General features: G+C 40.5%; 1 protein-coding gene across 3 annotated transcripts in view; it reads right to left on the bottom strand.

Moving 5' to 3' along the window:
• The window catches only part of SAMD3 (sterile alpha motif domain containing 3), a 74,761-nt gene extending 49,692 nt beyond the window's left edge, over nucleotides 1–25,069 (bottom strand). The window contains exons 1-4 of one of the 3 annotated variants that reach the window (XM_032274811.1): nucleotides 24,948–25,069; nucleotides 23,544–23,643; nucleotides 22,703–22,892; nucleotides 17,629–17,742 (exon numbers count right to left, since the gene is read on the bottom strand). In XM_032274811.1, coding sequence (XP_032130702.1) covers nucleotides 17,629–17,742; nucleotides 22,703–22,892; nucleotides 23,544–23,622 — 383 coding nt within the window. In that variant the 5' untranslated portion in view covers nucleotides 23,623–23,643; nucleotides 24,948–25,069. Of the gene's footprint in view, nucleotides 1–17,628; nucleotides 17,743–22,702; nucleotides 22,893–23,543; nucleotides 24,448–24,947 lie in introns of those variants that run through there. The other 2 variants (XM_032274809.1, XM_032274810.1) reach the window with 2 other exon arrangements.
• Nucleotides 25,070–25,510: the final 441 nt, after the last annotated feature.

Here is a 25,510-nt window from a genome sequence, read left to right as displayed (position 1 = left end):
AATCCAAGGCATCTCAATCCAGGGAGCACAGTAAAATCAACTGGGAAGCTTTTAAAACATGTTAATACCTACAATTGGTCCCTGCCTAACCGAATCAGAGTTTACTGCTTACTAAACTCTCAGCTGAAATGTAGAACTTATATTTGTAATAAAAAAAAAAACTTAAAGTTAAGACAACACATTTGATAATTGGCCATATCATTATTGTATTAGGGGCTTAATTTAAAAAATGATTAGATGGGGTTTTCATGAAAAAGCTCATTGACTCTCCAACATTTTCTAACTTTAGCAAGAGTGAAAAAACATCCAATTCTTCCCCTGCTCCCAAAGAGCAGATGGTAACTCTGATGAGGGTCACATAGGGTAGGAAAGATGGCTCTGTTAAGAACAAGCTCAGGTGAGCACCAGCGCTCTAAGGAAAAATCTGAGTGCACACAAGAACAGAAGTTGGTAGGGAGCAGAAGAAACACAGATGTTGCATGAGGGCGGGACTGTTGGTTTAATCTCCAGTGGATATAACATTGCTTAGCAGAGTTGATAACACAATGACTTTTTTGTCGAAAGAATAAACCAGGCATCTGAAAGAAGTAGCTATCTAAGCAGGGCTGAATTCAATTTTGTCTGGGCAAAGATGTGGACACTTCAGTGGTCCATGATTGCATTCATTACCCTATAGATTTGCCTCCCCATTTATGCTCCAGGCATGTCTTTCAAATCACCTTCATCCTGCTTTTCCTTAACCTCTCTTACCTGAATCTCTTCCCAGCCACCGCATGGAGACTGCTTCCTCAAAAGTCAGTAATGATTTCCTAATTGACAAATTGAGGGCCTTTACCACAGCCTTTTTCAAGACCTCTGTAATTGCATTTAGTGCTATTGGCCACTTCCTCACACTCCTCTTTTCTTCCTTATCTTCCTTGACACTCCTTCATTTTTCTGCCTCCCTTCCTATCTCTCCGACAGCTTATTTGCTGATTTGCACCTCCTTTACTTTCCATGAGAATTTGCACACAGCTTGGTTCCTGCCCTTTAATCCTCTGTATTGATCTCTACTTTCTTCCTCAAAGAACTCACACAGCCCCATGGCCTAATCTCTGAGCTCTCTGTTCATGGATGGTAAATCTATCATCAATAATCTCTTCTCCATGCTCCATCTTAGATCTCCAACAACAACTTGTTCATTGTTTATCTCATACTCAAATCCAAAATAATTCATAATCTTTAAAAAAACAAAAAACAGGCCAGGCACAGTGGCTCACACCTGTAATCCCAGCATTTTGGGAGGCCAAGGTGTGTGGATCACGAGGTCAGGAGTTCAAGACCAGCCTGGCCAAGTTGGTGAAACCCTGTCTCTATTAAAAATACAAAAGAATTAGCTGGGCGTAGTGGTATGTGCCTAGCTACTCAGGAAGCTGAGGCAGAGAATTTCTTGAAGCCAGGAGGCGGAGGTTGCAGTGAGCTGAGATTGTACCACTGTAATCCAGCCTGGGTGACAAAGTGAGACTCTGTCTCAAAAAGCAAAAAAAAAAAAAAAAAAGAGAAAACAAAACAAAAACCTAGATTCTCATTTTCTAGGAACTGAATTGTTTTCCTTTCAAATTCTATGTGTTGAAACCCTATGTATTTGGGCTTCGACGTGACTGGATTTGGAGATAGACCTTTATGAAAGTAATTTAGTTAAATGAAGTCATAAGGGTGGGCCCTGAGATGACAGGATTAGTATTCTTAAAAGACCTGTATGCCATGTGAGGTCAGAGAGAAAATGTAGCCATCTGCAAGTGAAAAAGAGGGTCCTCACCAGAAACGGAAGAGGTCAGTGCCCTGATCTCAAGCTTACAGCCTCCAGAACCACCAAAAAATAAATTTCTATGTTTAGGCCACCAAATCTATGGTATTTGTTATGGCAGCCCGGGTGGACTGACGCAGCATTCCAATTTCCTTATTTCTTTTGCTGTACCTGTTTCCTTAGCAACTCAGGCTTAACATCGTGACATCTCTTTTACCTTTATTTTTCACTCCTAAGTGTCATGAAATTTTCCCCACATTTTATTTTTGCTTATTTCCATGGTTCCTACTACTCCACTAATCCAAGTATTCATCATTCACATGTGGACTGCTTCAACAGTCTCCTAGCAGAGTTCTGCTGGAATGGCCTAATGCACTCCCACTGGACCAGCTATCTCAGAAACATTAGCCATAAACATTAAACACATTTAAAAAAAAATTAACTGAAAACACTGAAAGGCGAAAAACAGAATGCAGGTTTTGAAAAGAAGCCTACACTTAGAAGAAGAGGAAGACACTGGGCCTTCAATGAGGTTCCCTTTCCATGGCTTTTAGCCTGAACGCAGGCCTCACGCTGTGCTGCCAAAACTCTAATAGAAAAGCCTGTAGTTACTTCTGGACTCAAAGACTTGGGGGCAAGTCTTTTGGGCAACCACATATGTGGAAAAGGAGAGTACAACCCCAGAAAAGAATGAGCTAATGAGGGAAAACTCCACAATCTATGTATAAAGTGTTCAAATCTCTAGATGATCCTGCACTACACATGTGCATAGCTGGACTAAAGATAAAAGAACTAAGCAGGTTTTAACTGACTCCCGGGAGACTGAGGTTTCCATGTGAGTCCAATCAGTTTTGCAGCTTCCTAGAACAAACTGTCAACACTTTTGGGGTGAACGCAACAGATTCAAGAGATTCCACACTGTAACATTCACATATAATCTAAAATTTTGTAACATTAAAAAAAAATTTAATCCATCCTCAAGAGTAAAGATAATCACTAGAATGTGATGCTAAGATGACACAGATGTTGGCAAGGATTTTAAAGCAGCTATTCTAACAATACTCAGTGAATTAAAGGAATATATGCCAGAATGACTGAAATGATAGGAAAATTTAGCAGAGAAATAGAAACTGTTAAAAAGAAACAAACAGAAATTTAGAAAAAAAAATACAAAATTTGAAATTAAAAACTGTACTAGATAGGATTCATAGCCGAATGGGGATTTAGAAGGAACTAGTCATTGAATTTAAAGACAGATCAACAAAAATGATTTGATCCAAAAAAACATGGGGAAAAGAGATTTAAAAAATTAAGAAAAATAGCTCATGTTTTCTAATTTTAGGTTCTCACAATTTATCCCCCTCTACAGCCATAAACCCTTCTCCTCTGTGATCCATCATCCAATATTACATGAACACTGCTTTAACTGTGTCAGTCAGTAGAGGGGCCAGGTAGAGCTGGCCAATGGCTGCCAGGGCTACTTTTGGAACCAAGACATAGTCTAAGATCCCAGCAAAACAGGCCCATCTTGCTTGACATCATAGTCATACCCAAGGAAAGGAAGCAACTTAAGTTCTGAGACTGTGATTCCTGGTCTGATTGTGTGACCATGGCAAGTTATGCCAATTCAGAGCTGGTTATTGCAAGGCCTGTACAGTTAAGAAATCTGTCAACAGTGTATAGTGCTATGCAACAATTTTGCATGTTCTTCACATGTACCCCAAAACCTAAAATGCAATTAAAAAAAAAAAGAAATCTGTCAACAACGGTATTCAGAAATTCAGAAATAGTATTGTTCAGAACAATAATGGTATTCTCATAACTTGCCAGCCTCTCAGATTCCTGTAGAGAGGCTCTTTCTAGGCCTGGGTAGCCCTGTGATGATGGTAAAATGGATGCCCAGGAGGCTTATTTGTAGATAACCATCTCCAGAATGAAAACAGACAATAAGTACAAACTCCATACGTTGCTGGGAAAGAAGCACATCTCATGGATATCTGGCTATTGCTGGCCACCTGCATTTGCCCTGATCACATAGTAAATTTTGCCCTTATTTGAAGAATACTTGAAATATGACTTAAACTGATGCCTTTGGAAGAAGTAATGACCACCCACTGGTTGTCTTTACTCCTGTGACTGAAGTCTATAGAGACAGCTAGGCCATCTCTGGGTTCATGCAATCTGATATCTGTATGAGCTATTTGAAACCCAAATATTGAAGAATCCAGCATTTCTAGAAACTATTCCTCGTTCTGTTAATGAATTTCAAACACTGTTTCTGGTACTGAAATATCACTGGAAACCAATGTGGAACTGTAACTTCAAATTTAAAAGCCCCATAGTTTAAAGACCAAGTAAATATATAGAAGACCTGCAAGTTCACATTCAGTACTTGACTATACTTGATATATGCCTTTTGCACGATTTCACATTTTCCAATTGTCATAGGCATGATAAACTTCCTGTTTGCAGACAATGTAACCCATATATTGAGTGACATGTATGATTCAGGATTCTTCTCTCCCCAGCAATTAGACACAGTGAGACTTTACTATGTTAGTCTCTTTGACCAATAACATCTTCAGCATGTGGTCTCCCTGAGAGGAGAGTTACTGTTTCCTATTTCTGAGGGCAACTGTGAGCCAGGCCCATCTCTTAATTATCATCCCTTTGGGTTCCTGGGGCTCCCCAGGAATAGGAAACTATCTATGATTTGTTGATCTGTTTGAATGTAAACATTCGCATTTGGAAGGAAAGCTCTGAGTCTGTTCTCTGCATGTAAACCCTTTTTGGAGCTATTGAGCATTTGGCAGTTATTTGATCCCCATGAAAGTGGATAATATTGCTTTAGGGAAAAAGTAAGCTCTTGAATTTTCATACCAGAAAGCTTCAGTATTTCTTTTTGAATCAGAGGTAGCTTAATAGTTTAAAACTGTTGTTTCCTTCCTTTTTCTTTTTTAACTGAGCTGCAGTTTCTTGCTTTGTTGAAAGTGGTGCTTCCACTTTCGTTGACTCAAATTTAAAGGAATTTTTTCATTCTCTTTTTACTTCTACAAATAAAACAGGTGATGGGATTTTCAGATTCTATGAGAAAAATAAAATCCTATGGTCTGTAACTTCTTAATATCCCAAATTTGAATTCATCACATTTACTAATTAGGAGTTTTTGTACTCTCTTATCAACCGTTATACAATGTGAATTCTCAGATCCCGTCCAGACACAAGCCCTGCTAAATCTGCAGAATGCACTATGCCTGTGTTAACGGTTGCTTCACTTCCCTAGAATGCCCTCAGTTGCCCTCATTCTTCTAGGCTTATCTCAAGCCTTCTTCTCAGGTGGGTTTTACCTACTGCCACACTCCTTCCACACATACGGTTTTCCTCATCTGAATCACCCACGTGGCCTGGTCCAATGCTGACCCTGTGAGCACTCAGCTACATCTAGACTCCTTATCTGCCTTGATTTTTCTATGTCCTTGTTGAAGGAAATAGTTTGTGACAAAAATATTGTAGAAAGGATTAGCAATGTTTGAAAGAGGTACAAAATATCAAATATAACATTCTATGACAGGTAAAGATACTCTGCGTTCTATAAACTTGTGTTTTCTTTTCTTCTTTAAGAGACACGGTCTCTCTCTCTTATCCAGGTGGGAGTGCAGTGGCACAATCATGACTCACTGCAGCCTCAAACTCCTGGGCTCCACGGGAGCCTCCCACCTTAGCCTCCAGAGTAGCTAGGACTACAACCACGCACCACCACACTCAGCTAATTTTTAAAATTTATTTTTGTAGAGATGAAGTCTCTCTATGTTGCCCAGGCTAGTCTCAAACTCCTGACCTCAAGCGACCCTTCTGCCTTGGCCTCAAAAGTGTTGGAAGTAGAGATGTGAGCCACCACATCTAGCCTAAATTTCTGTGTTCAGACATAAAATTGCCATCTTTCACAATGGTGCTTCCTGGTAGGCTAAAACAGCCCACACATGACAAAGAAACCACCCACTAGCAAGGCACCAAGCCATGTGGTGAGTGAAAAGAAGTGCCAGGTCACTAAGCAGATACATTTGAGATAAGTAAACCAGTGGGGCATGCTAAAGAGGCAGATATGGGGATTGAGGTGGAATCCTCTGGAATCACAAAAGGTATCTGAGAACTAGACCATGACTGTGGAGAATTACAAAAAGGTAAAACACATAAAAACTAAACCTTCCAAAAGCTGTTTTCTCAGCATCTCATCAGGCTTCAGTTGCACCCCAGGTGGTTTTATGGGACCAGGGCAGAGTTCGTATCACTCAGCGGAACCCTGGTTGACCTTTGGGGTCATAGTGAGTTCATAAATCATTCCTGTTTTCCCAAATTTCAGGGCACAAATTGTACCTTTCTCTGAGGGCACCCACTTGGAGACAGTGTCCTGCTTTGAGGAATTGTGAGAATTTCCCAGTCTTGTAAAATACTGTTGCTCTCTGGTCCTCCAGGGAAGAGAACAAGGGACAAGTGGAATGCTTTGCTGTGAATAATACACATCCCGGCTATAAGGCTTGGTGGTAGTATTAGTACTCCCTGCACTGAAAGAGAAAGCAGGGACAACTATGTCGCTCTCCAGGGACTGAACTGAAAGAAATTGTATCCCACAAGTGGCCATATTGTAGGATCCCATTTTCTTTTAATTCCTCTCTACATCCAAGCCTGCAGACTTTACACACTGTGAATGGTATAGATTGGGATACCCAGTTTTATGTTATAACACTGAAGCTAAACGGCATGTGATCTCAGCAACATCTAAAAGTGGAAATGTTCTGGGGACATAGAAGAGGAAGAAGCCAGGGAAGCCTTGGACATCTGTTTAAAGAATTTGCTGTCATTATATCCTAGGACAGAAGATGTTATGGTACACACCCCTTCCAAATAGGGAACAAATTTTACCAAACTACAAGTCAATCAGAAATGCTGCTTCTGAGTTAGCTATGCCAGTAACCTGGGAATTACCTGCTTTACCTTAGCAAGAGTAACTACTGCTAAGAAAACAAACTAAACAAGAAGTTTTGAAGAGAACAGTAGAGACACATGCCAACGAACAAGGTGAGATGCCATCTCTGAAAATATTGACCAATGTCCCTTCAAAACACTCACGAACCATGAAGAAAATGCTGTTTTGTTGCTGCAACTGATGGTATGCATCGCGAATTCAGAAAAATATTTGAGCCATTCCTAGAATTTTGATGTTTGCTTTTAGTTTATGTTTTATAGCCCAGGGCTCTTACACCAGGCAATCAATTTATGAGATTCCTTAGGAATTACATGTCTGAAATGCATGTGTGAACCTATAATGAAGCACAAAGAAAAGAGAGAGATGTGACCGGCATCAGGCACCATGTCTTGGCCAAGTCAGACAGATGTTTCAAACCCTCCTTGTTCTCGGCTGCCTATGTGACAGTCAAGGCGTCAGGAGTCTTTGGAGCCCTAATTCATCAAAAACCAAGCAAAAACAATTTTTTTTTTAATCTTCCCATTTTCCAATTCCTCTTGGTAGTGACAGAAATGCAAGGTTTCAGAAACTCAGCCTTTATCTTATCGACTACCATGACATGCACATCAAGTCTCACAGAGCTATCACAGCTGAGTCCCTCTTTTCCTTTTTCCTTCCTCATTCATACGTAATAAAAAGTAATGAGGCATGACATACTCAGTTGTTGCAAAATGGTTCAGTAGTACTATTTTTGCAGTTCTGAAGTGTTAAAATGTGTTTGATTTATCATCAACAATCAAAGTGGGGAAGGACATTTGGTGGCTACTGAGAAATACAGAAAACTGGGTCTTTAAACAAAAATGATGACAGCCTCTCTTTGGGAGGTGGTGGTGTTATTAAACTGCTTAGACTGACTCTGTTGAGCGTTTTCTTATATAAAATGTTAATGTGAAAAAGAGTGAGAAGAAGCCCTAGCTTTATCAGAATCCCTGTTTTCTTTTTTCTCATCCCACTAAGTTCTATTGAATAAGCTGTTGGTCATATTCCTCACAATGCTATTCTCATGTTTGTTTTCTCATATTGGTTGATAGCATCACTAGTTACACAAGCCAGAAGTAAAGGAGAAAGTTTCCCACCCAGCAAACCCTTCCCTTTTTCTCATGAACAGGCCCACTACGTCCTGTTGATTTTATATTTAAATATCATTTTTATGCTCATTATCATCATCTTAGTTTAGACCTTCATCAATTCTTGCTTAAACTGTAGCCTAGTGTCTTGATGGGATTTTCTCCTCTCATTTTTCTCCAATCCATTCTCTACATCACTGCTGCAATAAATGATGAAAACAATACATATATATATATATGATCAAATCACTTCATCAAATCACTCAATCTCTGATTATTCCCTAACCTACAGCAATAGTTTTTCAATTCTCACATTAGAATTACTTGTGTAACTTTAAAAAAATAATAATGATGCACAAGTCTCATCCTCAGAAGTTCTTATTCATCTAATGCTTTTGATATATGTAAAATTTTCAGTGCTGCAAAAGAAGTCGCACTTGAACATAAATTTCCTCAGCAAGGCAATTTACTTCTATAGAAGGGTGCAGCTCACAGATGGAATAATGGTGAGAGCACACATGGACAAGGGAGGGGAAGGGGTTCCTATTCCTGATGGAGGTCGCCTTTATTGCTGTGTTGTTGCTTTATCGGCTAGGGTTAGACAGCACAGTCTAGATTAATACTGATTGGCTGTTTTAAAGAGCACAGGGGTACGAGTGGAGTGGCGGGCTGGGTTGTTTGGTGGGAAGGATGGTTATGGGCAGGTCAGAGCAGGTAACCAGGGGTGACCTAGGTCAAAGAAGGCGACTGGAGCAGGTGACCAGGATGAGTCAGGACAGAGCAGGGGACTAGGGAAACAGATGTGAACTACTGATTAGAACTGGTGGAAAAGGTTGTTTACTGAAACTATAAGGAAGTTAAACTTTAAAATGGAGGACAAAGAACCGAACATACTGACATACTGATTCTTTGAAGAGAAACTTGGAGTTCACTATGTCTAATACTTTGTTACTCAAAATATGGTCTTAGAACAGCACTGGCATTAAAAATTACAGAATCCCAGGCACCCTAATTTACTAAATCAGAGTCTGCATTTTAACAAGATTCCTCAGTGTTTTATAAGTACAGTAGAATGTGAGAAGCATCAGTTTAGGGTATTGGTATTTTTTCTCTGAGTCCACTATATGAATCTAATGTGCAGTCAAGGTTAAGAGATGCTTCGCAGGGCAGAGAAGTCCCTTCCTTACCTCTCCAGTAGAATCTCACCATTTATAGCAACTCCATTTTCTCTGCCTCTGTCACATTCCAAACAGAATCCTCCATGCTATTTCACATGTTTGCACCCTTGCATATCCTGTGAGTGTCCTTTTCTTCTCCTGCTTCATTTTCCTTAAGATAAATTTCTAATCATCTTTCAATATCCTCCTTCAGTATTGTGAAGCCTTTCCCCAGGGGTCTTTTCCACACCTACTTCCCAGAAAGTTTCATTTCTCCATCTCTCTGTGTTACTTTTGCATTTCTCTTTTGGTATATTTTTCTCAGTGTTGCAGGTACTCGCTTACATATCTGTCTTGCCTACCAGACTCTGAATTCCCCAAGGAAAGGAATAAAGGGTTCATCCCCAGCCCCATGTCTACATAGTACATAGCTCATGGGGTATAGTCAGTAATTTGGACTGAACAAAAGAAAAACAGATTAGAAATCAAGATTACTTTGGATCTCTCTAAAGACTTAATAATACATCCAACAGAAATGATCAGGAGTCAGAGTTCTTTATCAGCCATGTCAGCTCAATTTCCCCTGATTCCATAATTCCTGTTTGGCTGGGTCTGCAGATACCCTCCCCTAAGACAAAATTTGTTTCTAGCTCAAACCCAGTATTCCTCACCTCATTAGGGTCCCTGCTCAAATGTCACCTAGTCAAAGTTGAAAGGACTTCCCTGAAAACCCCATCTGAAAGAGAACCCTCCTGTACACTGACACATACAGGTACACACACACACACACACACACACACACTGCTCACTCTGTATCCCCCCTCCTGCTTTTTTGCATCACTGGTCTTCATAGCATTTCAGCAAATTTATAACCTAATGTTATATTCATTTTTTAAATAATTTTTTTATTTTTATTTATTTAAGACGGGGTTTCACCATGTTGGTCAGGCTGGTCTTGACCTCCCGACCTCAGGTGATCCACCCGCCGTGGCCTCCAAAGTGCTTGGATTACAGGCATGAGCCACCACGCCCGGCCATATTCATTTTTAGCCCTACATTAGAAGGTGAGCCCTGCAAAGTGGGAGGCTTGGTCGGTTTTTCCCTCCAATATCCCCAATACCTCTAACAGTGCCTCCCACGTAGCAAGCATTCAATGAGGATTTACATATTAAATGAATGGATGAATCCTGATTTAGGTAAGGAATCTTTAAACAAGTACTTCCTAAGGTATTTTGTTGTGATGTTAATAGATGTTACACAAAGAGAATTCTGGGTTAAATGAAGTTAAGTGGTTTTTTTTGTCTGTTGGTTTGTTTGTTTGCTTTACTATAGGACTCCTCAAAGCCTTTACTACATTGCTGTATGTTGGGAATCTCTAATCAAGGAATGTAGTTAGTATGTATATTTCCACAACACAGAGTGGTTCTACACAGGCAAGTGGTATGGAATGATGAGATCTTGCATTTCACTCTCAAATCCCTGCTCCACTACGCTGGCACTCAGGATCGAAATGTGTCAATTCAACACCTGTAGGGTCTTTGATCCCCGCCCCCCACAGTGGTAACTGAGTTTCTCTAATCAGCTTCTTGAAACCTCCCTTGTCACCTGATTGTACATATTGGTTCATAGACCTGGTTTCTGTTTTGTTTTCTACGGCAACAACCGACTGGTGTCCCAGCCCTTCTAGAAGGGAGGCCTGAAGCATACCCTCCTCTTGCCTGGAGCCCTGAGTCCTGGGAAGGCTTCCAGACACTGCTGGCCTTCCTGCACTTCCTAGAGCTGCTTCTGTTTTGGGACCACTTGTTAGAATTGAGAGCAGAATTTTTAAAATCTCTTTGGACGCTGTGTCTTAATGTCTGCCCTGATAAGAACAACAAAAGGTAAAGCTAATGAGCTCCTAAGGTTTTTTCATAAATTAATTCACTCTTCTATTTATTTTATAGATAAGAAAAGTGAGACCTAGTCAGATTATGTAACTTGTCCAAGGTTACTCAGCTGGTAATAACAGAGCTAGGGTTTAAAACTAAACTCAAATATTTGCCTATCCTCATCTCCAGACTTGCCAAGCCTGACTATTAGCAGGGATGACATCCTGGTCTAATAGCTACACTTACTGCTCTCCCAGACCATCTGCCTTATAGCTCTATGAGTGAATCACCATGAATCACAACGAATCTCAAGACATTGCATCTCACCCTCATGTCTCCCTACAAGGCTCTTTCATCATCTATTGTGTTCATATAGATTTCAATTAACAAGAGCCCAAAGAAAACGTTATTTTAATACATCTGTTCCTTCACGCAATGAACATTTGTTGATCACCTGTGTCAGAGACTGCACAGAGGAATAAGACTGGTTCCTCTCATCCTTCCCCCCTACCCAGAGCTCTTGGCCCATAGAGGACCAAGGAACTGAGGAGTAGGAATTGAGAAGACAAGTCACACCTCCAACTGGAACCTGTATGAATGAACCCGTAACTAGGCTGGTACACTTCATTGCCGCTTCCCTTTATTACACACTGGTATTGGACGCGCACGCAACTGTGTGGCTCCTTGTGTGAATTACCTGTGTGGAAGAGCATGCAAACAATACATCCAATGTGTTGAAAATCCATTGACATTTGCCTTAATCACTGAGCATAGGCAGAAGGATTAGCTTATTCTACACCATTTCATTGCAGTGGCAAGCCAAGAAAAAAAAAGTTTGTCATAAAATAATTTTTAAATATGCATGAAACCATGACTAGTTTATAATTATACCCAAAAGCAGAAGCAAAACATCTGCACACATATATTTAAAGTTCAAGTGAAAAGCCTTTAAAGTAACATTTAGGAAGCCTCTACCTGTTTATCTGATTTCATGCCTTATTAGCTACTAAAAGCGAGGTGAAGAGTTTCATACAGGGTAGACAAGAAAACAAAGAATAACATTGCAAAAAAAGCTCTTCCCAGAAAATCACCAGCACATGATGAAGATGGGACATATGAATCCCTCCTTCCAGAAAGGGCATTTAAGCAATTCAGTAAAGAGCACAGTATGTTCATGACTAGCCTGGGCAACATGTTGAAACCCGCTCTCTATAAAAAATACAAAAATTAGTCAGGAGACTGAGGTGGGAGGACTGTTTGAGGCTGGGAAGTGGAGGCTGCAAGGAGCTGAGATAGAACCTCTGCACCCGAGCCCGGGCAACAGAGCGAGACTCTGTCTCAAAAAAACAAAACAGCACAGTATCTGCTGTCACTGGGCAAAGCTGCAATGTGCCACAGCACTCTAGTGTTTCCCTGGATACCCAATTCATCCACTGGAACACACACCTCATTTTCACTGCTGTTAGAGTCATTCCGAGACCCAGAGTCAGGTGAATTTCCAGGCCTTATATTTTGTCAGCAAAGAAATATGGCATATTCATTCATTCCATCCAGGTTCATTCCATGCAGACCTCATAGGACTGCGCAGGAGACATGGTTCAGAGACCACTTGGTAGGCAAATGGAGGAGTCAGGGTTTGAACCCAATGTGTGAGACTCCAAAAGCTGGCCCTTATTCCCCACTCCTCTCTACCTCTTGAAAAAGGCTGGCTTCAAGAAAGTCCCATGGCCAAACACCTTTGGATTTCTAGCCTGTTATGAATGAATGGCTTACAGACCTCTGGAGTTTGGCTCTGTAAAAAAGAAATTAGTATACAGATTGTATTAAAAGATCTAAAAAAATTGATGTTAATCAAACATTTATCCCATCCTATGAAAGTGTATTCAGTCTTTCATTGACTTACAAATCCCAAGTTCTGTTTTATTTTATTTTGTTTCTTCGGGACAGAGTCTCACTATGTTGCCCAGGCTGGAGTACAATGATGTGATCTCAGCTCACTGCAACCTCTGCCTCCTGGATTCAAGTGATTCTCCTGCCTCAGCTTCCCGAGTAGCTGGGATTACAGGTGTGTGCCATGACACCTGGCTTATTTTTGTATTTTTAGTAGAGACAGGGTTTCACCATGTTGGCTACACTGGTCTCGAGCTCCTGACCTCAGGTGATCCACCTGCCTCCACCTCCCAAAGTGCTGGGATTACAGGTGTGAGCCACTGGACCCAGCCCCAACTTTTACTTTAAAGCTCCTATTGAGCCTCTGTGTGTGAGGAGCCAAGCTAAATACTGGGTTTACAATTGCAAAAAACAACAACAACAACAAAAACACGGTCATTGTCCTTGAAGCACTTATAGTCTCATGAGAGAATACAAACTTTAAAGTGGTCAATTTCATTATCTAGTTTACAAGTCAAACAAGAGCTAAGTCGAGGATACTATACACAGAGGAAGGGTTCCGTGCCTGGCCTGGAATGTCACAGAGGCTTTCTATAGAAGGATGTTGAACAGAGGAAAGGAACTATACACCCTGACACAAAAATCATGCAGTAGGCCCTTAATCAACAGCTGTGGACTGAACAGTGCCCTAGGCAGGGGGCAGGAGAAGGGGACCAAGAATGGCTCCAACAATTTGGCTCACAGGGTTGGATGGTGGAGCCACCATCTGAGATAGGACATTGGAGCGGGGAGAATCTTCCACCCAATCTCAATCCACAGCCTTGGATAAAGGACAGAACCATATGGGAAATATTTAAAATAGATACTTCAGGCTGGGCATGGTGGCTCACACCTATAATCCCAGCACTTTGGGAGGTCGAGGCGGGTGGATCATGAGGTCAAGAGATTGAGACCATCCTGGTCAACACAGTGAAACCCCATCTCTACTAAAAATAAAAAAAAAATAGCTGGGCATGGTTGCACACGCCTGTAGTCCTAGCTACTCGGGAGGCTGAGGCAGGAGAATTGCTTGAACCCAGGAGGCGGAGGTTGTGGTGAGCCGAGATTGTGCCATTGCACTCCAGCCTGGGTAACAAGAGTGAAACTCCGTCTCAAAAAAAAAAAAATAGATACTTCACCCTGCCTTTATGGGTCCCTCCTCCCACCTGATTCCCCAGGAGGGGACATCTGATTCACGCTTGGTCTAGGAATGAAGCAACACTGAAAGACAGAGACAGTTGGCAGGGAGGACCTGAGCTGTTTTTAGGGAGAATTTCCTTTGGAGTTGGTGCTAGGGCACGGCAGTCGTATGCCAGGCACAGGGAAGCAGACCACCCAGAAGCAGTACGATAAATCTGTCCTCATAGGGAGAAGCAAGGAAACGAGGCAGACTAGACAGGGAAGCACAACGGAGGCAGAGACGACCCACAAGAAAAGAAGGGACCACTTCGCTATCTGGATTTCCAGCACCTGTTGCTTCAAGCTCAGAAATTTCTGTGTTCTGCTCTTGGATGCTGGGAAATGCCTTTCTTACCGTAAACTCCCTTTGTCTTACTTTGAGTGGATTTTTGTTTCTTACCGCCAAAGACATACTAAGGCAGGAAAGGTAAGTTCAATTATTGAAACATTAACTGTAAGGTGTGCTATGTGGAGGTGGGCAGTTGGTGGTAAACAGGTAAGTAAAGGGCTTAGGAGACACTTCATGATCACAGATAAAGATAGGGGTGTGCCACTTCTAGTTTCCAAACCCTTCTATTTCTCTCAATTTCTTAGCCAGTCCTATTCTCCTCCCACTTGCCAGGTGCTATGAAGAATATGAAATGCTGTGAAGTGTGGGGCTATGTCTTTGATGAGCCATGTGAAAACAATTGGAAAAATAACCTGCCCAGCTAGCATCACAGGAGCATGATGAGGACCAAATGTCAGGCGGCTTAGAGAAGTGAAAAGGCAGCCTAGGCAACACAATGTGATGTCTTCTCTACAAACCATTAAAAAATTAGCTGGGCATGGTAATGTGCACTTGTGGTCCCAGCTACTCCGGAGGCTAAGGCGGGAGGATTGCTTGAGCCTGGAAGGTCAAGGCTGCAGTGAGCCCTGATTGCACCACTGCAGCATGGGTGATAAAGTGAGAACTCCCCTGCAAAAGAAAGAAAAAGAAAGAAAGAAAGGAAAGAAGAAAGGATGGAAGGAAAGAAAGAAAGAAAGGAAAGAAAGAAAGAAAAGAAAGAAGAAAGAAAGAGAAGAAAAAAGAAAGAAAAAGGAAAGAAAGAAAAAGAAAAGAAAGAAAAGATAGAAAGAAGAAAGAAAAGAATGAAAGGAAGGAAAGAAAGAAAAAGAAAAGAAAGAAAGAAAGGAAAAAAAGAAAGAGAGAAAGGAAAGAGAAGAAAGAAAGAAAGAGAGAAAGACAGAAAGAAAGAAAGAAAAAGAAGGGAAGGAAAGAAAGAAAGAAAGAAAGAAAGAAAGAGGAAGAAAGAAAGAAAGAAAGAAAGAAAGAAAGAAAGAAAGAAAGAAAGAAAGAAAGAAAGAAAGAAAGAAAGAAAGGGAAAGTCCTACAGGTTTAGAAGGTTGCATCCTCATCTCCTGCTGTGTCAAGTAGGCAGAGAAAAGATGCCCTAAGGAAAGTAAGAATGCCTCCAGGAGCAGGGACGGAGAAATGGTTGTACACTGAGTGCCCTCTGCTTCCACTCTGCTTAGCACTTGGCAGACATTATCTATTTTTAATGCTCAAAAGATCACCATGAAAAAGTATCAGTATTATTTCCGTTTTGCAGATGAGAATACAGAGACCCAGTGGTACTAGGGTTGGTAGCACTGAGGCTAATCCCTGTTCTCCCCAACTCTACTCACATTTCCACAGTTACAGACATGTGGACTGGCTGCCTTTAGCAGCTTCCTGTTGGAAGGGGTAGTTGAGAGCTCATGGCTTGCTCCATGCACCCGCAGCCAATCACAGGAAAGCTCTGGAAATCAACAAGCACCCATGAACAGGAAGGAGGGTAATGACCCCACCTTACAAATGTATTTCCACTTCCTGAACCGTAGTTCAATCCAGGAAGATCAAGGCAATGAATTTCACATCTAGGACATGCCCTTCCACTTTCTTGGTCACCACACCAAACAAGAGTCAGTGGGCCCTAACACTGGAAGATCTTGAGGCACTGAGGCTGGGAGGCTGGAGGTGGGGTGCAAGGTTGAAGACAGAAGAGAGGGAAAGTAAGTGGAGAGGACAGCCCGGAGCCAAAGCCCACTTGCAGGAGCTCCTCATCAAAGGGGCTGCTCTTCTCTGCACTCATAGGGCTGCTGGGGCCTTGCAGGCCTGAGTCAGAGGCTGTTGCCCTCAGTTCCCTGAGCTCTATGCTGAGGGTGGCTGGGTCCTGTGCTGCAGCAACAACAGCCCACCTGGAAAAAATAGCTAGAAACCCTTTGACTTCTCTAAACCTCAGTTGTACTCATTTACAAAAAGGAGAGAATAATGCCCACCTTGCAGTACTGCTGGGTGGACAAAATGAACTGATGGTATAAAGGGGTTGTGAAAACCGAAGGACCACATCCTTGCTTGACTGTCACCCGATTATCCTTTCTGTGCCAGCTGACAGTCTCTCCTTTCAATGAACTACATTTAAGATATTGCCTTTGCTTGTTAGCGACTGGAGACAATATGTAATATGGGTTATGGATGCACAGATTGCCTGGGTGGGATGCCCGTGAAATGCTCTAGGACAGGGAGTCTTAACCCCCAGGCCACAGACCAGTACTCGTTCATGGCCTGTTAGGAACCAAGCCACACAGCAGGATGTGAGCAGCAGGTGAGTGAACAAAGTTTCATCTATATTTATAGCCACTCCCCATCACTGGCATTACCTCCTGAGCTCTGCTTCCTGACACATCAGTGGCAGCATTAGATTCTCATAGGAGCACAAACCCTACTGTGAACTGTGCGCATGAGGGATCAAGGTTACATACTCCTTATGAAAATCTAATGCCTGATGATCTGTCTCTTATCACCCCTGGATGGGACTGTCTAGTTGCAGGAAAATAAGCTTAGGGGCCTCACTGATTCTACATTATGGTGAGTTGTATAATTACTTCATTATAAATTAGAATATAATAGAAATAAAGTGCAAAATAAATGTAATGTGCTTGAATCATCCCAAAACCAACCCCCTGACCCCAGTCCTTGGAAAAATTGTCTTCCATGAAATCAGTCCCTGGTGTCAAAAAGGCTGGGGACTGCTTCTCTAGGGGATGCCGTGACCCCCAGGTCACATTTTACCTATGACTATCTCAACACCAAATCCTATGTGTGGTTCTCTAAGTCTACAGTTTTCCTTTGTTCTGTTGTAATCCATATATTGAAATATTACACCATATAAAACCTAGTGTAGGATCATAGAGGAAATGTTTACCAAAACGACTGGAATATAAAGCAAATGATTACCTGCCTCTGTCAGGTAGATTCAAGTTACAAAATTCAGAACAAGGCACGTTCCATAGAATATCGTCTTTGTGGCTACTGCCAATTACCTTGAAAAGTTTATGAAAGGGAAATCCTCATTTTCCTTAAGAACGTATACTTAAAAGATGTATACTATCATTCTAAAACTTCACTTTTCCAAAACAAAGACCAGAAAATTTAATCTTTATCCTTTATCAAATATCTTTTTTCACTGGATAAAAGTATCTTCCCTTCCAGGAAAACAAAAAGTTTCAAATTAGAAATAAATCTAAACATATGAAACCTTATCAAAAAGAGAAAAACGTTATTTGGCTTTAAAATGTCTTAAAGTTGGTACCCCACCTCTGTTTTAATACTCTTTGGTCAATTAGTCCATCTTCAAGGTTTTCAGTTGGATAGAAAGATGGCATCTGCTCCCCATGGCTGACTGGACTGGAGGTCTCTTCATCCCTGTAACTATGAAAGAAGAGGTGGGTCAGGCACTATTCAACAGGAAACATGACCACTGATCTCACAGCAGCTCTGAGGGTAGCACCAGCCCAGAGTAAACATCATGATCTGTGTCTACTTCCAAGTTCCACATTAAAGTCATAACTAACAGAATGGAAAGAAGGCCCCTCTGGCATCATCTAATTCAGTGGCTCCTATGTGCCAGGAGGCAGACTGATGCCAGTTCATAATGTTGTTTCCACCAATCTATCCTATTTTTAAATGGCATGAAGACAATATTTTCCTTTATGAAATGATGATGATCGTAGAATGTATCTTTTTTAGTGAATATTCTTATTTGGCAAAATTAAATGGTAAACTCCGTCAGATCCCCACTCCGCTCTCTGCCATTTTGGGAGACATTTTATTATCTGTGAAATCTCATGATCTTAGAAACACACTCCACTAACTCCCTCATTTTCCAAGCAATGTAAATGAGACCTAGAAGGGAAAGCAACTACTGGTGAGCTACTCAGTAGCAGTGCCATGATTTGAACTCAGTTTTTCACCTTCCTGCCCAATGATTTTTCTACCAGTTTCAACAAGAACAACAACCAAAAAGCAACTGCTAATATGCCCACCTATTTCATATCCCCATCATTTGCTGAGTTATAAACAGGATGCTAAATATCCTGCCCAGATGTGGCCTACAAATCCTTTTCAAAATAACATGCCAGACCAGGTGTGATGGCTCACATCTATAATCCCAGTACTTTGAGAGGCCAAGGTGGGTGGATCATTGAGGTCAGGAGTTTGAGACCAGCCTGGCCAACATGACAAAACCCCATCTCTACTGAATAAACAAAAATTAGCCAGCCCTGGTGACAGGCATCTGTAATCCCAGCTACTCAGGAAACTGAAGCAGGAGAATCACTTGAATCTGGGAGGCAGATGTTCCAGTGAGCTAAGATCACCCCATTGCACTCCAGCCTGGGCAACAGGAGTGAAACTCCATCAAAAAAAAAGAAAGAAAGAAAGAAAAAAGAAAACATGCCAGGTGTAAACCAAAAATAAAATTCTAAGGCTCCCCCCCACCCCCCCCCCACCAACCATCTGGATGGACTCCTCCTCTCAGCTAAAGGCATTCCAAAATTAACCTGAAAAACAAGTTCAGGCCATGATGTGAAGGGAAGGTTGAACCTGCCTCATTATACCCTCATCCCTTTTAGAATTCAGGAAAAGGTGACTGGCATTAACATCAACACAGACCTCAAGTCTGATAAGAAACATTTATGCTCTAGTCTCTCTGAAGCCAGTTACCTAGTTACCTGGAGGCTTCATCTGCATGATAAAACCTTCATCTACACAACCCCTTATCATAACCCAGATATTCCTTTCTATTGATAGTAACTCTTCCAATCAATTGCCAATCAGATTTTTTTTTTTTTTTAAGACAGAGTCTCACTCTGTTGCCTAGGTTGTAGTACAGTGGTACAATCTTGGCTCACTGCAACCTCCAGCTTCCAGGTTCAGGCAATTCTCCTGCCTCAATCTCCTGAGTAGCCTGAACTACAGGCACCTGCCACCATGTCCAGCTAAGTTTTGTACTTTTAGTAGAGATGGAGTTTCACCACATTGGTCAGGCTGGTCTTGAACTCCTGATCTCAACTGATCTGCCCATCTCGACCTCCCAAAGTTGTGGGATTACAGGCATGAGCCACTGTGCCCAGCTGCCAATCAGAAAAATTTTAAATCTACCTGTGACTTGGAAGTCCCAGCACTTTTTTTTTTTTTTTTTTTTTTGGAGATGGAATTTTGCTATTGTTGCCCAGGCTGGAATGCAATGGCACAATCTTGGCTCACCACAACCTCCACCTCCCGGGCTCAAGCAATTCTCCTGCCTCAGCCTCCTGAGCTCCAGCTTTGAGTTGTCCTGCCCTTCCAGTTCAAACCAATCTAAATCTTACACTGACAGATGTCTTACATCTCCCTAAAATGTATAAAAACGAGCTGTACTGACTGCATTGGGCACATGTCATCAGTGCCTCCTGAAGCTATGTCATGGGTGCATTCTTAACCTTGGCAAAATAGACTTCTAAACTGATTGAGACCCGTCTCAGGTACTTTTGAGTTCACACAGGCAACCATAAGCCATTAAAGGGAATCTGCACTCAAATGGAAACCTATCTGCTATCTCTGATCTAGAATACCATCACAGACTCCTTAGAACGAACCTAAAGTATCATTTATTCTACCTGCTTCATTTTAGAGTTGAAGAAACTAAAACTAAAAGGGTCAGACAAATCTCCAAGGCTAGATGAGGAGCTAATATCACAACAGGGGGTTGAAATCAGCTGTTTTGATACTTACCTTCAGGGTTCTTTTGTACACCAAGTTTCCTTTATTAAACACTTTCTAAAGCGGTTTAATTAAACAGTGTATTCTCATGCCTCTTTCTACTGTCATTCCCACTTGATGATTGTCAAGTGACAACATAATTAATAAATATATTTGACAATTACCAAATATAACCAACAAGCATTTCAAATAAAATATAAACCAATAAGTATTTTCTTCTCACATGCAATTGTAATTCTGCATTAGAATAATCTAAATACAAGACAACCCAAATCCCTAAGTGAGTCAGCTGCTTATGGATAGAGTGAAAAGTCCCCACTCATAAATCCCCAGACAAACTATGGTCCCAGTCCTGGCCACATTTGAAACTGGCTTTCTTAACCAGGTTAACCAAGTTTCATATTTAACACAGGACTATTTCAGTCTGGGAGAAAAAGGACCAATTTGCTCAAAGATTGTGATACTCCTAATATCAGTGTGAATTAAAGAGGAGTTAAGTGCCGTATTACTTTTCACAATGTCCAGATGAAGAAACAGGAATGCCAACATTTAATATAATCAATGCAATTCAGTAGCAGAACTGGGAATGAAGCCCAGGTTTTCTGGCACCCCAGCCAGTTCTCTTTTAGTTGAGAACATCATAAATTAATTTTCAGTGGAAACAAGACTGCCTGTTTTCTTTTAAAAGAAATAAAGATTTTAAAAATTTCATTTTCCACATGCATATATTGCCTTAGAAATATCAAGTTTCGGGCCGGGCGCGGTGGCTCAAGCCTGTAATCCCAGCACTTTGGGAGGCCGAGGCGGGTGGATCACGAGGTCAAGAGATCGAGACCATCCTGGTCAACATGGTGAAACCCCGTCTCTACTAAAAATACAAAAAATTAGCTGGGCATGGTGGTGCGTGCCTGTAATCCCAGCTACTCAGGAGGCTGAGGCAGGAGAATTGCCTGAACCCAGGAGGCGGAGGTTGCGGTGAGTCGAGATCGCGCCATTGCACTCCAGCCTGGGTAACAAGAGTGAAACTCCGTCTCAAAAAAAAAAAAAAAACAAAACAAAACAAAGAAATATCAAGTTTCCAGTCAATGGAAGGGAACTTCCAGCTCAAAAGTCCTACTCATCCCAAAATGCAAGGAAATAACTTTGATCTCTCTTTCAGTTTCCCACCCTTCCTTTGGGAAGAAGTAAAAGCTTGCAATGGAAACTTCATCAAAAGTTTCATGTTCAAGAGTGTGCTCTTTTACATAGATAAGCCAAAACAGTGTTTAGAAGTCCTTCAAATAAATCAGTTAGGGATCGGGTGAAGCAGCTCTTGCCTGTAATCCCAGCGCTTTAGGAGGCTGAGGCAGGAGGATGGCTTGAGGCCAGGAGTTGGAGACCAGCCTGGGTAACATAGTGAGAACACCATTTCTTATAAGTTAGTCAGGTGTGGTGTTGAGTGCCTGTAATCCCAACTACTTGTGAGGCAGAAACAGGAGAATTGCTTGAGCCCAGGAATTCGAAGCTGCAGTGAGCTATGATCCTGCCACAGCACTCCAGCCTGGGGAATAGACTGAGACCTATCTCTATCAAAACCAAAAAAGCCCAAAAAGTGTTTTTTAATCAATTAGTAGAATTTCCAGTCCGGCTCTATATACCATCCCTTCAAGGCTACCTGTTTCCCTTCATGTCCCAAATATTAAAATATTCTAGAAATAAACCTGATTATGTCAGGTCTCTACCATTATATTACTTATCAAAGAGAAACAGAGAAATCTCTGTTATTAACAATTTAATCTCAAAAAACTCAAAGTAAAAACATAGAATAGACTTTTTCAATCATCACAATCTTTAAAATGTATTGATAGTTCCACAGCAAATATTTAATCTTGGAAACCTTACAAAAAATCTTGAAAATAGGAAAATTAAATCAGAATGGCCAAAATGATCCCAGGCATAGATGGATGTGTAAAATGAAATTTTTAATCTTAAAAATCCTGTTATCCTTTCTTTCCATTGCCGAAGTCAGTGATTAAAAAACAAACAAAACCATCCCCAAACTTGAGTTTTTATCTGCCACCACTAATTTTTGACATGATGTTCTGGGGGTATTTCATGGTGCTCATTATTTTAAGGATATTCTTAAAAAATTAGAAAACTCGTGGCAATAAAGTGTTTAGCGAATTACATCATAAAGGCATCTAGAGGAGAGTATAAATTCGTTACTCTAAGAAATCTTTGGAAAATAAATAGATTAATAAATACTTTTGGGAAAAGCAAAGGAGCAGCCAAGATGCCTTCCCCAAACCCTGATTTTAAAACCAGAGAAACCAAGCCTCAGGAGCCCCTTTCTCCTTGTGTTACATGTCTATTTCACCTGCTTGTTCCACAGCATTTTATACAGAACCCCCCTGTCTATAGGACTTCCCTAATGATTGGAACCAGTGTTTAAAAAGCGGCGAATAAAAAAATATTTCTTGATTCTTAAAATTTTACAGTGTCCTTTGCTCAAATATTGGAAATACTGTACATACAATCTAGCTGAAAATAGTCACCATTTTCAAAGGGCTTTAAACCCCAAACGTCATACTCTAGCCATCATTAGGAAAGCTTGGGAAAAAAAAATAAGGCCATTTATGAACATACTCACTCTCGGGCTGCTTCTGTTTGCATGACCAGGGCTGCCTCTTTGGGGTTTTCAGGGGACTTCAGTCCTTGAGTGTTCTGCTTGTATTTTTTAATTAAATCCATCAGAACAGCCTGATGCCCAATTTTCTTTACCAGTTGCTGAACCATCCGATCATTAAGTGCAAGGAGAGCAGCCCCATTTACTTCTTCCTCTGGGAAAAAGAAAAAAAATAGTTTCTACATGACTTTCTGGCAAAACACAGGCATTCTGAAGAAGCAAAATTATCTCTAGTGATAAAAGGATCGTCTAAACTTGTCCCCTGCCATTATAAATTTATCCATATTTTTAACAAAGATAGAACGCTGATGTTGTATAATTCCAAATCAATGCCTGCTCCTAAGAAAGTGCCAGAACATGGAATCATAATAAAAACTTACAATTTCCACATTAATATCCTCCCCATTCTAGTTCTCTCCAACAGGGATTGTTTAATCTCAGGAAAGTATTCTTCATAATAGCTCCTATCCAATATGCAACCTTGTAAACCCAACACTACAAAAAATACACACTGTAGTATTTAAGAACAAAAGCAATATTAAATGCATATATCAAATACGTATTTTAAGTAACCCTTAAAACTTTATTTGAGTTCTTGACATATTATATTCTCCTGTGGACGTTACTTTCAAATAGAAACTCTGCAACAGTCCATGAAGAAATGAAAAATTCTCTACTGCAGCAACTCCACATCCACATTTACACGCACACAGACATTTGGCAACAAAAGTAATTTTCAATAACAGAGGACATCAGAAGATCTAGGCTGATCAATTAAAATTTTTGGAAAGTATAAACAACTCACCTTGAAACCTCTGAACTAGCTCTCCTAAATTTTTCTCCACCAACCAACTGCAGACCTGTTCAACTGACCAGGTTTCCATTGCTGTCTCCTGTAAATACACCTGTAGAGCAAAAGGTCAGAGAATTCTCCAGCTTTTCTTTCTGACCCGGCCTTAATTTTTTTTTTTTTTTAACAATCAGCCCCTTCCTTTGCTAGACTCCTTTAGACTCTCAATGTTAAGCTTTTTTAAAATTACTATTTTTACAATGCACATTTAAAAACTGCTAACAAAACACACACTCGTTTTAAATATAAGACCTGATTTAACCTATTTTCTAGTATCTCATTTCTCAAATTTCTTCACCTTCTCCTACGTTTTTTCCATAGGCATCCCGAAGCTTTACTAACAGCCAGCCAGAGCCATACAGTGGTACCCAATCCTGTGCCATTAACACCCAGGTTTCTTCACAAAGAAAAGAAAGGTGTGAAATTCACCACTACTAGGCTCCTCAGGAAGTGGTTGACATTTACAGAAGGGGTGGGCAGGGAGGAAGGGAGGAAGGATCAGATAAAAGCCTGACTGAGATACTTAGTAAACCAAGACTGGTTAACCCCTTGCTTCTCCTAGTTAGGTGAAGGAGCTTGGAACTTACTGCTTCTCATTGTTTTGGTTTAGCAAGAGGAGAAAGTAGGACCCAAATTTCTCAGGACCATCTGAATGTTTCTGTCCTTCCTTCCAATAATACTTGTACATATCCCTCTGAGTTCTAGAACTTTGTTGGACACTGTTATGATTGGTAAGATAACTAGGATAAACTACCGCATAGATTGAAAACTTTTTACTTAATTGGGCAGATTCAAATTGGAAAATAATTAAATATGTTAATAATCGTTGTAAAAGAAGCATATGCAAAGTGTGCAAGATATATTCTTCAACTGTTTCAGTTATTTTTGCATGCCACTTGTCTCCAACCACTAAGAAAACTTAAAACTATTTCCCTAAGGAAGCTTAGTCCTTGATTTTGTAATTCAATCCAAAGGACTTCTGATGGACTTGGAGGAGGGTGTGGTGAGGGCAGGGGTGTGGGAGGGTGGGGTAGGATGGGTGGGTGAAGGGAGAAACTAAAATAAATTTAAAACATTTAACCTTTTAACATTACATGGCAATTTCAAATTACAATGTAAATGATATAGATTTACTTGTACATTAAGATACTGACTATTTTATATAGACCAAGGAAAAAGCTACTTATGGAGAAATGGAATCGTAAGGAAAGATAAAAATACTTATTAATCATGTATTTAAATTTTATTGATGGAAGTTCTAAAAAGAACTATTATTGCATTTTTCATTTTTGTATATTTAAATAAGTTACAATTACCAACATCATAGTTAGAATAGTAGAAAAGGGGAAAGATGTTTACCTTGCATATGTAACAAGCTGAAAAGACAGTCTTCAAGAATCATTTCCTAGAAAACAGTTTGACTTCAAAGTAATAAGCCTCGTACTCATAAGTATTCACAAACACCAAGCTGAAAAATCGAAAACAAGGGTTAAATATAGAAGAACATCTTTCTGCATTTCAGCAGTGGATTTAATTTGCTATGACAAACAGTAGCCATAGAACTCCTCCCCTAGGCTAAGCAGCAATAGCAGGGTGTGAAAAGTCATTATTTGCGAGACTCTGGTGTAAATTAAAAATCACACCTTTCTGTCACACTTCTGGTTTCCTTGTGAAGAGTAGGTCTTAGGGAAAAAATAGAAAATAAAGAAAAAATAAAACAATCCTCTAAACTCTAAGATTAAAAGGTATGCAGAGTAGAAGATACTGCCTTGTAGCCATCGATGGATAAAAGGAAATTTGGAAAGAAAAAAAAAAAAAAAAGAGGAGTACTTGGAAATGATCACATATTTTTTAATTTGTGGATTCTTTCTACAATTCTACTTCTGGGAAAAACAAAACAGGTTAAATTATAACCTCATACA

This window comes from Sapajus apella, unplaced genomic scaffold, assembly GCF_009761245.1.
Source record: "Sapajus apella isolate SASKATOON/1434 unplaced genomic scaffold, GSC_monkey_1.0 scaffold6, whole genome shotgun sequence".
In the NCBI taxonomy this organism is placed as follows: Eukaryota; Metazoa; Chordata; class Mammalia; order Primates; family Cebidae; genus Sapajus; species Sapajus apella.
The sequence above is the reverse complement of the archived record's forward strand: the minus strand, read 5'-3'. Positions and strand labels throughout refer to the sequence as shown.